The sequence below is a fragment of the Plasmodium berghei genome (assembly GCF_900002375.2).
Source record: "Plasmodium berghei ANKA genome assembly, chromosome: 13".
NCBI lineage: Eukaryota > Apicomplexa > Aconoidasida > Haemosporida > Plasmodiidae > Plasmodium > Plasmodium berghei.
In genome coordinates, this window is record NC_036171.2 from 1801358 (window position 1) to 1813446 (window position 12089).

Here is a 12089-nt window from a genome sequence, read left to right on the forward strand (position 1 = left end):
GGCAAAAATAAGATGAATTGTAAATCATCAAATAATATCACATTTTTTATTTGCACAAAATGGATGTTTTATTGTAAAATTCGATAATGTTGCACACACATTTAACAAATATCTTATTCATATATATGCTATTTGTGATAATAAAAATATTATCATCATATTTTTTTTACAATATAAATTATGGAATAATGCGCATATACAATGTTGTATATATATTATCTCATATTTATACTTGGTAAATATACACAAAGTTAGATGCTAAATCTTTATATACAATATTTTCAACAATTTATCTATGCTACCTATCTTTTGACATTTAAAAATCGTGTATAATCCTAAATATTTTAGTGTTTAAATTTAAATTTAAATACACATTTGTTTATGTTTTCATTATATTAATACTAACACACATTACTTAAATTAAACAATACATATCTTCAAGCATCTTGTCAATTATACAAGTTCGGTCTGCTCATTTTGTTCGGCTAGCCCTTTTACCGTCTAGTCTTTTTTCATATTCCGGGTTGAACATATGGGTGTGTATCCACGGGTGGGACTGAAACAAACTTATATGTAATTTTACACTCGTTCTTTATCCATTTGTGTTATGAGATTGGATAGGTCGGACCAGTTAGGTCTATACATATGATCATATATTAAAAGATTTTTCAGAAGAAAAAATAACTCTGGTTTTTGTATATAATCTCGAATATTATCAACCTTATATTGAAATACTCGATAATCATCTATATAATTTAAAATATCTTCATTCATAGATACAATATAATAAAAAGATAATCCCAAACAAAATATATCATTTTTTATAAGATGATAATTTTCTATACTAACTATTTTATTTTTATTTATATTTTTTTTTAATTGATTTGTTTTTCTTTTTATATAAAGTAAAAGTTCAGGTGAAATGTATTTCATACGTGTCCTTGTTTTATTTATAACATAAAAATAATAATTTGATAATTTAATTTTGGGAACAAAATTTCCAATTAAAATGTTAAAACCATTGTTACTTATAAATAGGTTATTTGGTTTTATATTTCCATGAACTATATTTTTTTCCTCTAAATAATTCATCACTTTTATAATATTACATAAACTTTTAAATATCATTTCATCATTAAATTTATATTTATTATATGGATTTATATTTTCAATCATTTTTTTAATATTACCATTTAACATAAATGGTGTTACAAATCCGGCAACTTGCTTATTTTGTTTATCAAGCTCTTTTTTATTTAATACAATTATATCACTATATGGAACTACACCTAACGTTTCATATGTAACTTCATAATCCTTATTGTTATTTTTACTTTTATTTATACTAATTTTATTTTTCCCTTTATATCCTTTTCTATGTTTGGAATTTAGATTGTTTTCTTTTTCTTCTTCAAAATATGGTTCCTTATTTTCTTCATAATTATCCATGTCTTTACAATATTCTTTGTATTCATATATAGAATTTTTTATATGTTTCCCTTCTTTAATTAGCTTGTTAATTTTTATATTATTTGAATTGTCTTCTGAAAATATAAACTCATGACCCCCTACTATTGTTTCGTCACATTCTATAACTTTTATATTGTATAAATAACTTCTATATCCTTTTTTATTTTCATTATGTTTAGTTTTACCAACACGGTTTTTATTATATTGAAAATTATTTTGATAACTTTGATTAGGATTGTTAACATTATTCATATGCCAATTATTGTGAACTTCATTTTTTGTGTTAAAATATGAATTTTGTATTTTTTCGATTAAAGGATTACCTTGAATATTGAAATATGGAAAATCGAATCGAAAGTTATAAGATGGTTCATTTTTTAATAATATATCATATTTTTCTTGAATTGTATTTATTTTTGAAAGTTGTTCTTTCATTCCTTCTTTTTTTTCTGACAATCTAAGTAATATTTGGTTAGCATTTGTGGATTCTTCTGATATTTTATTTTCATAATTTAAGTTATCTGGATCATATTCATCTATTTGATGTTCTAAATTTGCACATACAGACTTGGTTGCATTTATCATTTTATCTACATTATTTAAACATTTTTTAAAATTTTTTTGAACTATATTTCCATTATATTTTATCACATAACTATGCCCAAATTTATTATTGCAACCTTCATTTTCAATAACATATATAAATTCCTTGGGCCACAAAATTTCCCCTGCTAATGAACCCCATTTGCTCATTTTTTTGGCGCACACATATTTGATAATTACTCAAATGAAAAAATTATGTGTATTACTATTACACATAAATCATATTATTTTTATTCTCTACTATTTTTTCAATGAATTTTCCAATATTTTAACATATAAATTTTGTATATACTATTATATATTTTTTTCGTGTTTTTCGAAATGGCTACCACTAATGGAAAAAAAATCAAAAAAAAAACAAAAAAAACAAAAAAAATAAAAAAATTCTGTACAGTTTTTATTAATTTGTGTGTCATAAGAAAAAAAAATAAAAATTAACACAAATTGGCCTGTCTGGTCATTTAAAAACGTAGATATATTTGGCTATTTTTTTTTTTATACAAATATATATGTATGTTCATGTAAATTAAAATCCACAAACATACACATATACAACCATACATTCGCTATTTTGAAAAAAAAATCGGAAAATTGTAAAATTATAAAAACAAAACACAAAAACAGGTAAAAGCGAAATAGCATAATTGGACAAATGTGAATTAAAAAATATGGGGGGAAATTTTTGATTTCATCTTCAACAACAAATTTTCTAAAATTATGCAAAAAATGCTTCTATAAAAAAAATGAAATAAAAATGAATATGAATTATTTTTTTCTTCCTGTGTGAATTATTTTTTCATCTATGTTAATTATTTTTTTTTCTATTACAATGAATTTTTAAAATTCCTTATAACTTTGCAATTAAAGGAAAGATTATAGCAGCTCTTTATGTATAATTTTTTTAATTCTTTTGTTTTTAATTTATATCTGAAAAGGTGTTGAAAAAAATTATGGTTATATGAACAAATTAATATGGCTTCATAACTCACACACATATTTATTGTTTTAACAAAATTAATAAAGTAAACAATTTTTCAGTTCCTAAAAGTTTACATACTTTTGTGAAACGGTATATAGGTCAGTGTTAAAAATATCGTAAATAATAAGACTGAAGTAAAACCTTTTTATCTTTACCCATTCAAATGTTTGGGATATTTCTTCGATATTTATTCTTGGAATGACGACGAAAAATGGAAAGAGAAATATGTATTTCTTAAAAGTGAATTTTTTTCGTTTTTTTCGTTTTTTCTTACTCCCCCTTGAGAAATCGCTCAGAAACCTCCTTGAAATTCTCATTTTTTCGCATCTTGTATTTTTGTAATATGTCCATATTAAGGTCTAGGTATTTGAAAATTTTTAGGGTATTAATTTTGTCGTTATTTTGAAGTAATGCACTTTCGTATATTTCGAAATTAATTTTCAAGTTTATGTCGGAACCTAGACAAAATACAAAAATCATTAGAAGCGTATCCGGAGAAAAACCTTCAAAAAAAAATATGTAAAGAGATAGTTAAAGTAATAAAAAACGAGCTAATAAATAATTGTCATTTTGTTTTTCTATACCTTTAACATATGTGATATGAATTATAGAGTAGTTAAAAATAAAATCTAAAGAAGTAGGAGCCGAATGAACATAAGCAGATATTTCTGAACATGTAATGTCATCATCTTCCTCAAGAATGTCATATACATAAAAATTATTTTGTTTATTGTTTATGTTAATAAGAAATAAATATTTAATAAATTGGACAAATAAGTTTGGAAATATATTTTGATTAATATGAGTATCTTTAAAAATAGATAAAATTGTTATAAATGGTATTGTGCATTTTTCATTTTCTTGGTCTAATATACTGTTTGATCTATAATGATTACATAAATTTTTGAAGATATTAATTTTTTGTTGTAAATTTGATTTTATCATAATATCTGTATTAATATGCTGATTTAAAAAATTAAAATTAAAAATATTTTCCATTTTATATAAGTTAACATTATAAATTTGTTCAAATATATAATAATAATAATTCTGTTCTTTCTCATAAGGTATAATAATTAATTTATTATCGAATAAGTATTGAAAAATTTGTTTAATTTCGAGTAATATGCTTTCTTTATATATTTCAGGAAACACATTATCTTTTATTTGATCAGTTTCCATATCATATTTACAAAATTTAAGGACATATAAAAAAAAAAAATAGATAATATCTTTTTTTGTTTTTATAATATTTAATTCTATTAGTTCGATAATAAATTTACATAAATCAAAATTTTCCATTGTGCTTTTTATTGTTTTTTTCTCTCCATCATCTTGAAATAACCTTTTTAAATATTCTACATCATCTTTACAATTTAAAAATATTATTACCTTTCCATCACAATTTGTATCATAATCTTTGATATAGCAATTACTATTATTTGTATTTATAACTTTTGTAAGTTCATGCTTTTCTGTTTCATTATACAAACTATTGTTGCTTTTTTTATTATTAGAATGTAAAGGTTTTATAGTCAAATTATTATTTCCATCAACTTTTTTTTTTAACCTTCCACACCTTCCAGATATTTGAATAATTTGATCTTTTGTTAAAAATGAAATACCTATTTTTATATTCCGTATAATGATTGTATGTACATTGAAATTTACACCAACAGATAAAGTTGTTGTACAACAAAGACAAAATAGTATATTATTTCTAAGGGCATTTTCGATAATGTCTTTTTCATTTTTTCCTAATTCAGAATGATGATAAAAAATTCCATTAATAATTAATTTTTCTATTTCTAAAATGCTTATATTTATATCTTTTATCTCATTTAATTGTTTTATTAAAATTTTCCTTTTTTCTAATAATTCAATGCTTATATTAAAATCATGATTTTTTAAATAATATGGAATTACATTACTTATAAATGATGCAACTTTTTCGCTTTGTTTTTTTGTTGAACAAAATATTAATACATTTCTTTTTAAAATTAATTCTTCACTTAATATATATCCTAAATGATCTGGATCTAATACATATGGGATATCCAATGTCCTCTCAATATATGTTTGATCTATATCTTTATACATCACATTTTTTATTTTATATAGGTATTTTATTTTTTGTGTCTTTTTGCTACTTATTCGTATCTTCGCTTCCAGCCACTTTCCGATCTGACCAAAATAGCGAAAAAAAAAAAAAATATGAACAAGCAAGGTAAATTAGACGGATTAAATATATGAAAATAAAAAAATATGCACATGTGTGTATACGCATTTATATTTGCATAGCCTACATGGTCGATGTTGGATAAAGTTGCCGAGAAACCATATGCTCGTAAATTAAAAATATGATTGTAATTTTTTTGGGCATATTTAATTTTTGTTAATAAGGATTCAATGAAAAATCCTCTTTGCAAATCATTTATATAGTGAATTTCATCAATAATAAAAATAAAATTGGATTTTAAATTATTTTTAATTATAATATTAATTATAATATTAGCTTGTTCATATGTACATAAAGCTATATCAGTCGATAGACTATAAGAATAACCAGTAAAATTAAAGCTATTAAATTTTTTAATGTTTAATGATACTGTGCTATTTCCTAGTAGCATTTCATAATAATCGTATTTTTCATTTATTAGTGATACAGTTGGTAAAGTTAATATAACTCTATATCCTTTGTATAAAATAAATCGAATAATTATAATATCATAAATTAATGTTTTTCCCATTCCTGTTGGCATACTGAACAAAAAGTTTTTATAAAATTCTTTATCATTTCGAGTATTTTTTATTTGGGTTTCTTTCATGTTTTTTTCCTGAACATACTCAACCATTACATTACTGTGCAAGCATTTTATCATTTCCCCTTTTTCTCCAAAATTTTCAAAGGCAGAAAAAAACTCTGAATTAAATATCTCATTTACATCTTGAACATGCGTAGCATCGTATATTATATCATTTTTTTTATCATTTAAGCTACTTTCAATGTATTCATTTTCAAAAGCATTTCTTAAACATTCGATTTGTTCATCATATAATTCATATATTTTAATTTCGTTATATTTTCTGCATGAACAAGTCAGGAAAAAATGAAAAAAAAAGCTTAAGTGTACATAATATAGATATTTTCACAAAAAATTGCATAACCGATTTTTTTGAACTTTTACAATATCCTACTTACCTTATGATAGATAGCGGTATGTAGTAATATTCAAAATTCTTTTCATCATGAATCAATTTGTCTATTTTGTTTAAATCGTTCACTGTTTCATATACAAACTTGGGATTGTTTATCGAGGAATATTCTCCTGTTTCTATAAATGGTTATATACATGAACGTGTACATAAAAAAAGTAAGAATAAGTAAGGCAATATATTATAAGAAATGGAACTTATAAATATACAAATGGTTGTAAGCATGCCTATTTATTCATTACTTGATATTTTCAATTTGGTGAGAATATCATTGTCAAATTCCGCAGCCTCTCTATAATCAGGCTAATTAAAAATAAAATTAATGTTTCATTTTTTATATTTTATTATTTTTTTTTTGAAAAAAATAAATAGAATATATATGAGCATGTTCATATTTACTAACACTTGTGTAGACATGTCCCGATAAAGAAATGTATATCAACTGGTGATTATTTTTATATAATTTTTTTTTAAATATTCCTAATCTGTAATGTGTTTATATTTGATTTAAATTTTTATTTGAAATGATGAAGAATAGGATTTGATAAAAAAAAAAATATATATATAGACTAAAAATATTAATTGGTATATAACAAATAATGCATATTTCAAGAATAACAAAAAAATGAACAAACTTGTTTAATCTATTTTATTTTCACATATATACATAAATATTTATACATGTATGTAATTTCTATTTTAACCTTCTATGACATATTGCTGGGTTTTCCTTTTTATCTTTTTTTTTTTGTTTTGCAAAAAACATTGTGCCACGCCCCAAAAAACAAAAACCAGTTTGATTAATTATAACATTCTTCCATTTGTTGATAAAAATAGACTGAAATAATTTTTATAATTAATATAATATAAGTCTATTTTTCATATGTAAAAAAATAACATAATCTTAACTTACTATTCGTTATATACTAAAATATATTAAATGGTAATACATTATATACCTTTATGAAACACTTATCAATTTATTATTTTGCTTAATTATAAATTAGCTCGATTCAATTTAAAATATAATTTGTTATAATCTATCATATTTAAAGAATGATAAGGAATTGTTTTTTGTTAAGGAAATCGATTTAAATTTTTCGTGTTATTTCAATAATAATAATATATTTTTTATAAATTTACGTACATTAATAATATTTTATTATTTAATAATTATAATTTTTAAGTTTCATATTATGACATAGCGAATGAGAGCAAATGTGTAAAAATATCTATACAAAATTATGCATATATTAGCATATATATTTAAGTAGCTATATGACGGTATACCATTTTACCTAATTATCAAAATATATATATATATATATATAAAAGGAATGAACCTCCTAAATATTCTTAAGATAAAAATAAACAAAATATCTAAAATAATTTCTTTATTTTTTTTTTGTCAAATTATCTTTATCTTTTTAATACAATTTATATTTTTAACAAAAATGGAAGGAACGCAATACATATACCCAACATATTGTTTTCACAATATCGGAAATAACGACCACAACAGTATGCCATAAAAATTAGTAAGCATATACCATTGCTCAGTTTTACATATATATATATATATATATATATATATACATACATATATTTTTTTTTACTTATAAATATTTAAAATAATTGTATATAGAAAGTAATTTTTTGTTAATTTTTTTTGCCTTCTAATTGTAAGGGTTGTCGAAATAAGAACGCTGTATATATATATAATACGATTTTATAAACATAAAAAATTAATTAATAAGAAGGATAACATATTTTAAATAGTATACAATTATATTAACTTGTTTTGTTTGAAATAATTTTTTTTTTTCAGAAAGCCAAATATAATGCTAAAATGTCAATTTTTGATGATTTTATGTCAGATGAATACATAAGGGATAAATTTGATGATGAGATCGAAGAAAAAGAATATGAAAGTTTTGATAAAAAGAAAAATAATGATGAAAAAAATAAATTACAAAAATATAACATTATAAATGATGAGATTGAATCAACTACTATAATAAATAGAAACCCCCAAGCAAACAAGAAAACAATAAATATAAAAGGTGAATATCATTCTCTTAAGCTTCCAAAATTTTTAGAGGTATGTCCTGATATCGAAAAGAAAAAAAAAACAGAAAAAAATGAAAAGGAAACATATGAAATATCCCAAGTAGGGGCAAATAAAAGTGCTGTCATATCATGGTCTTTTGATGAAAATTTATATACACAAATAAAAGAGAAGAAAAATATAAATGATTTATTTGAAGGCGAAAAAGAACAAAATAAAATAATGAACGAAAATAATAATCAAGAATGTTTAACAGATGATAGCGAGTTAAATATGTCTGATTTAGACGACATTTATGAAAAATATGATGTAGATAATAGTGATATTATAAGTGTTCCAAATAATGGTGAAAATGCCAATGAACATATTTTATTGAAAAACTTAGAATTTTTAGAAACTAACTCATTTATTGTAGAATACGAGGATGGGAAGAAAATCCTTTTTGTTGATAACAATCCATATATGTTAGAAGAGGATAATGACTTGAATTATTTAATTGAATGCACAGATGAAAATGTTTTATTAATACATGGAAAAATTGGGAAAAAATTATTTATTAAAACTATTTCAAAGGAAGAGCAAATTCCGCCACAAAAACTTAAAACCCCTGAAGAAAATATATATTATTCACTTAATGAGAATACATAATGAAATAACATTACAAAACTAAATTTTTAAATATTAAATAGTAAACACCAAATGGAGAATTCAATAATTACACTTGTCCTGTGACAAAGATTAAAAAAAAATATCCTTAAAATATTTTTTTTTAATTACTATTATATATACTTAATAATTTTCATTCCATATTTTCACTTAAAGCTTGTTAACTATCAGATTTCGTACAATTAATTTTGTCATATATATTAAAATTGGCATGTCTTAGTTTATACAATACATGTATATTTAATATTTCATGGAGTAACTAAAATATGTGTAAATAATAGATGTCTATCATTTTTATTTTTTATTTTTATGAAATTTTGTACTAGCCAAAAAAATGTTTTTTTTTTTGTAAATATATCTCGATTTAAGCATATATAATATTCCATGTTCAGAAAATTTAGTTTCCCTTTTTAAAACGCAAAAATTAATAATGAAATTGCTTGAATTGATTGTGGGAATTTTTAAAGAATTTACATAATTTCTTATAAATATTGTAGTATTTTTTTGTGTCAATGCTTCATATTATTATGTTTCAAAATACCGACGTTTTATTACTACTATTATTATTGTTAGCATAATTTTTTTAGTAATATATATTTTATTGCATTTTTTTTATTATGATTATATTTTTGTGCATGTACACACCATACATATATATACAACATCATACACATATTGGCTGTTTATAAAAAAAAATAACTTCCCGCATTCTAAGTATTTATTATTATTACTATTACTATTTTTACATGACATGTTAATAAAATATAACCATTTTAATATTTTTTTTTTGCAAGCATATTAAAATGTTTTGAAAAAATATTATACTTATTCATTTAGATTGACACTATATGAAGCATTTTATATCTTATATACCCTAATTTTTTTAAAGCATCCTAAGCAGGATAATTATATAAAAAATTGATTAGTTCAATGTATTTATTTTGTTAATTATACATGGGTAAGATGGATGATGATTTGACTATATTTTTGAAATAATTAAAACTAAAATGCATGAAAATTTGCATAAATATTATGTTCCAAATTATGAAAATCATAAAAATAAAATCCTTATATTATAATAATCCATAAAAATGCTAGAATTTAAAATAGATAAACATAAATAAAAAATGATGTATTGAAAAATTTATGAATATATTTTAGTCACAATACTTTGATTTGATATATGGGCGTGAAATATAAATATAATTTAAGCACATTTTCATATATGCTTAACACAATGTATAAGATAACGATATATATAACGTATTTAAAAGGAAAAGAAAACAAAAATATAAATAACTGGAAATTAAAATTAAATTAATTTATGCATATTTTTTATTTATATATATTTTTTTAATTATATTGTAATTGCAACTATCCGAAAATAATAAGAATACCGAATATAAAAGGAATTGTATATATATATTTTTTTTAATTTTTTAGTAAAACTTATATTTCATAAAAAAAAATACACATAAATACAAATAAAAGATTTGATCTTATAATGGATTTCATAAAAGAACAATATAATTCGGCAATATTAGATCTTAAAAAAACTTTTAGAAATCCAAGAGATAGCATATCCCACATATTAAATGTTATATGTTTGTTGCTAAATGCTTTTATGATATGGAAACTATTAGTATATGCCACAGGTTAAAAAAAACGGAATACATATTATAAAGTTCATGCCATGTATATGGGGATATTTACGAATGATTGTTTTGATATACTTAGTCATTTAGTTATAATATAGTTGATTTCATAGATTTATGATTATGTATGTGTGGTTATATTTGCTTGTTTAGTCTACTACTATTTTATACTACAAAATTATATTAAAAAATGAAATAATAATAATATATTTTTCTATCTCATTTTATTTATGCATGTTCATGTGCAGGATGTGAATCACCTATTGTTGTTGTATTAAGTGGGAGTATGGAACCCGGATATTACAGAGGGGATACTTTGGCTTTATATAATCCACCAATTATACATGCTGGTGATGTTGTAGTATATCAAATAAATGGAAGGGATATTCCAATTGTTCATAGAATATTAAATATTCACAAAACAAAAAACAATCAATATCATTTATTATCAAAAGGAGATAATAATAATATTGATGATAGAGGTTTATATGATACACATCAATATTGGTTAGAAAACCAACATGTTCTTGGGCTTTCAGTTGGATATGCACCATATATCGGAATGTTAACCATATGGGTTAATGAATATCCAACTATTAAATGGGGAATAGTTTCAGTGATGTTATTAATGATATTACTTGGGTATGAATAAATTTGTTTTAATTAAATTTGTTCAAAAATATTGTAAAAAGACTGACTTTGATTGGAAGCAATATAGATCATATATTCATGTACATGTATATATTTTTTTTTTAATTTATTTAATTCAAATTTTTTATGAGAACTATTATTTATGGTTCTCAGTAATTTTTTTTGGACGATGTATAATAGACATTAATAAATGTTTATTTTATTTTTAATTTTAAAACAAACCTTAAATATAAAAAATTGTAAAATATAACTTAAAAAAATTATTAATATTTGTATTTATTTTTTCTTCCATTCTATGTATATACATTCTATATTACAGCATTTCAATTTCAAAATGGAAGCAATACTATATCACATGTATATGTTTGTTTATTCAAAGGGGAAATGCATTTCTTGAAATTTATTTCCACTTTTTAAATAAAAAATAAAATTTTATTGGATTTTAATTTGATGACCAATTAGTTATACTTTTCCATCATATATATATATATATATATGTATTTTTAATTGTTTTAAAAATTATACAAATATATTTCATATAATTTTATTGACAACATATTTTTTTGTGTATGTTATAGGAGATATGTAATATCCTCTTAAAATAAAAATGCTGTCTATATATTTAATTTTTTATTTCACACATCCATCCTTTGTATTTCTTATTTTGTTATTGTATTAACTATCTTTCCCAAATTGTAATTTTTATAATTTTTTAAGTTTCACATTGTTACAATTTGTTTGGTATTGCTTAAATTAGTTTGATATATATATATATATATTA

The 12089-nt window shown here is 21.7% G+C and overlaps 4 protein-coding genes across 4 annotated transcripts; 2 read left to right on the forward strand and 2 right to left on the reverse strand.

Annotated features, from left to right (window-relative positions):
- Positions 1 to 579: 579 nt before the first annotated feature.
- PBANKA_1345900 (protein kinase, putative) lies at positions 580 to 2223 on the reverse strand (the record flags this gene model as incomplete). Its single annotated transcript, XM_034567084.1, has 1 exon — positions 580 to 2223. One exon carries the CDS (start codon positions 2221 to 2223, stop codon positions 580 to 582), a length of 1644 nt encoding a protein of 547 aa, XP_034423616.1.
- Positions 2224 to 2732: 509 nt separating this feature from the next.
- Positions 2733 to 7034, reverse strand: PBANKA_1346000 (DNA polymerase theta, putative; the record flags this gene model as incomplete). The annotated part of the gene is made up of 10 exons (XM_034567085.1): positions 2733 to 2805; positions 2902 to 3000; positions 3131 to 3244; positions 3327 to 3555; positions 3637 to 5236; positions 5359 to 6139; positions 6255 to 6387; positions 6511 to 6571; positions 6672 to 6753; positions 6973 to 7034. 10 exons carry the CDS (start codon positions 7032 to 7034, stop codon positions 2733 to 2735), a joined length of 3234 nt encoding a protein of 1077 aa, XP_034423617.1.
- A 1083-nt stretch (positions 7035 to 8117) lies between these two features.
- Positions 8118 to 8984, forward strand: PBANKA_1346100 (conserved Plasmodium protein, unknown function; the record flags this gene model as incomplete). The annotated part of the gene is made up of 1 exon (XM_034567087.1): positions 8118 to 8984. One exon carries the CDS (start codon positions 8118 to 8120, stop codon positions 8982 to 8984), a length of 867 nt encoding a protein of 288 aa, XP_034423618.1.
- A 1522-nt stretch (positions 8985 to 10506) lies between these two features.
- On the forward strand, positions 10507 to 11309 carry PBANKA_1346200 (signal peptidase complex catalytic subunit SEC11, putative; the record flags this gene model as incomplete). Its single annotated transcript, XM_034567088.1, has 2 exons — positions 10507 to 10657; positions 10906 to 11309. The coding sequence occupies 2 exons, from the start codon at positions 10507 to 10509 to the stop codon at positions 11307 to 11309; spliced, it is 555 nt and encodes a 184-aa protein (XP_034423619.1).
- Between the last annotated feature and the right edge of the window lie 780 nt (positions 11310 to 12089).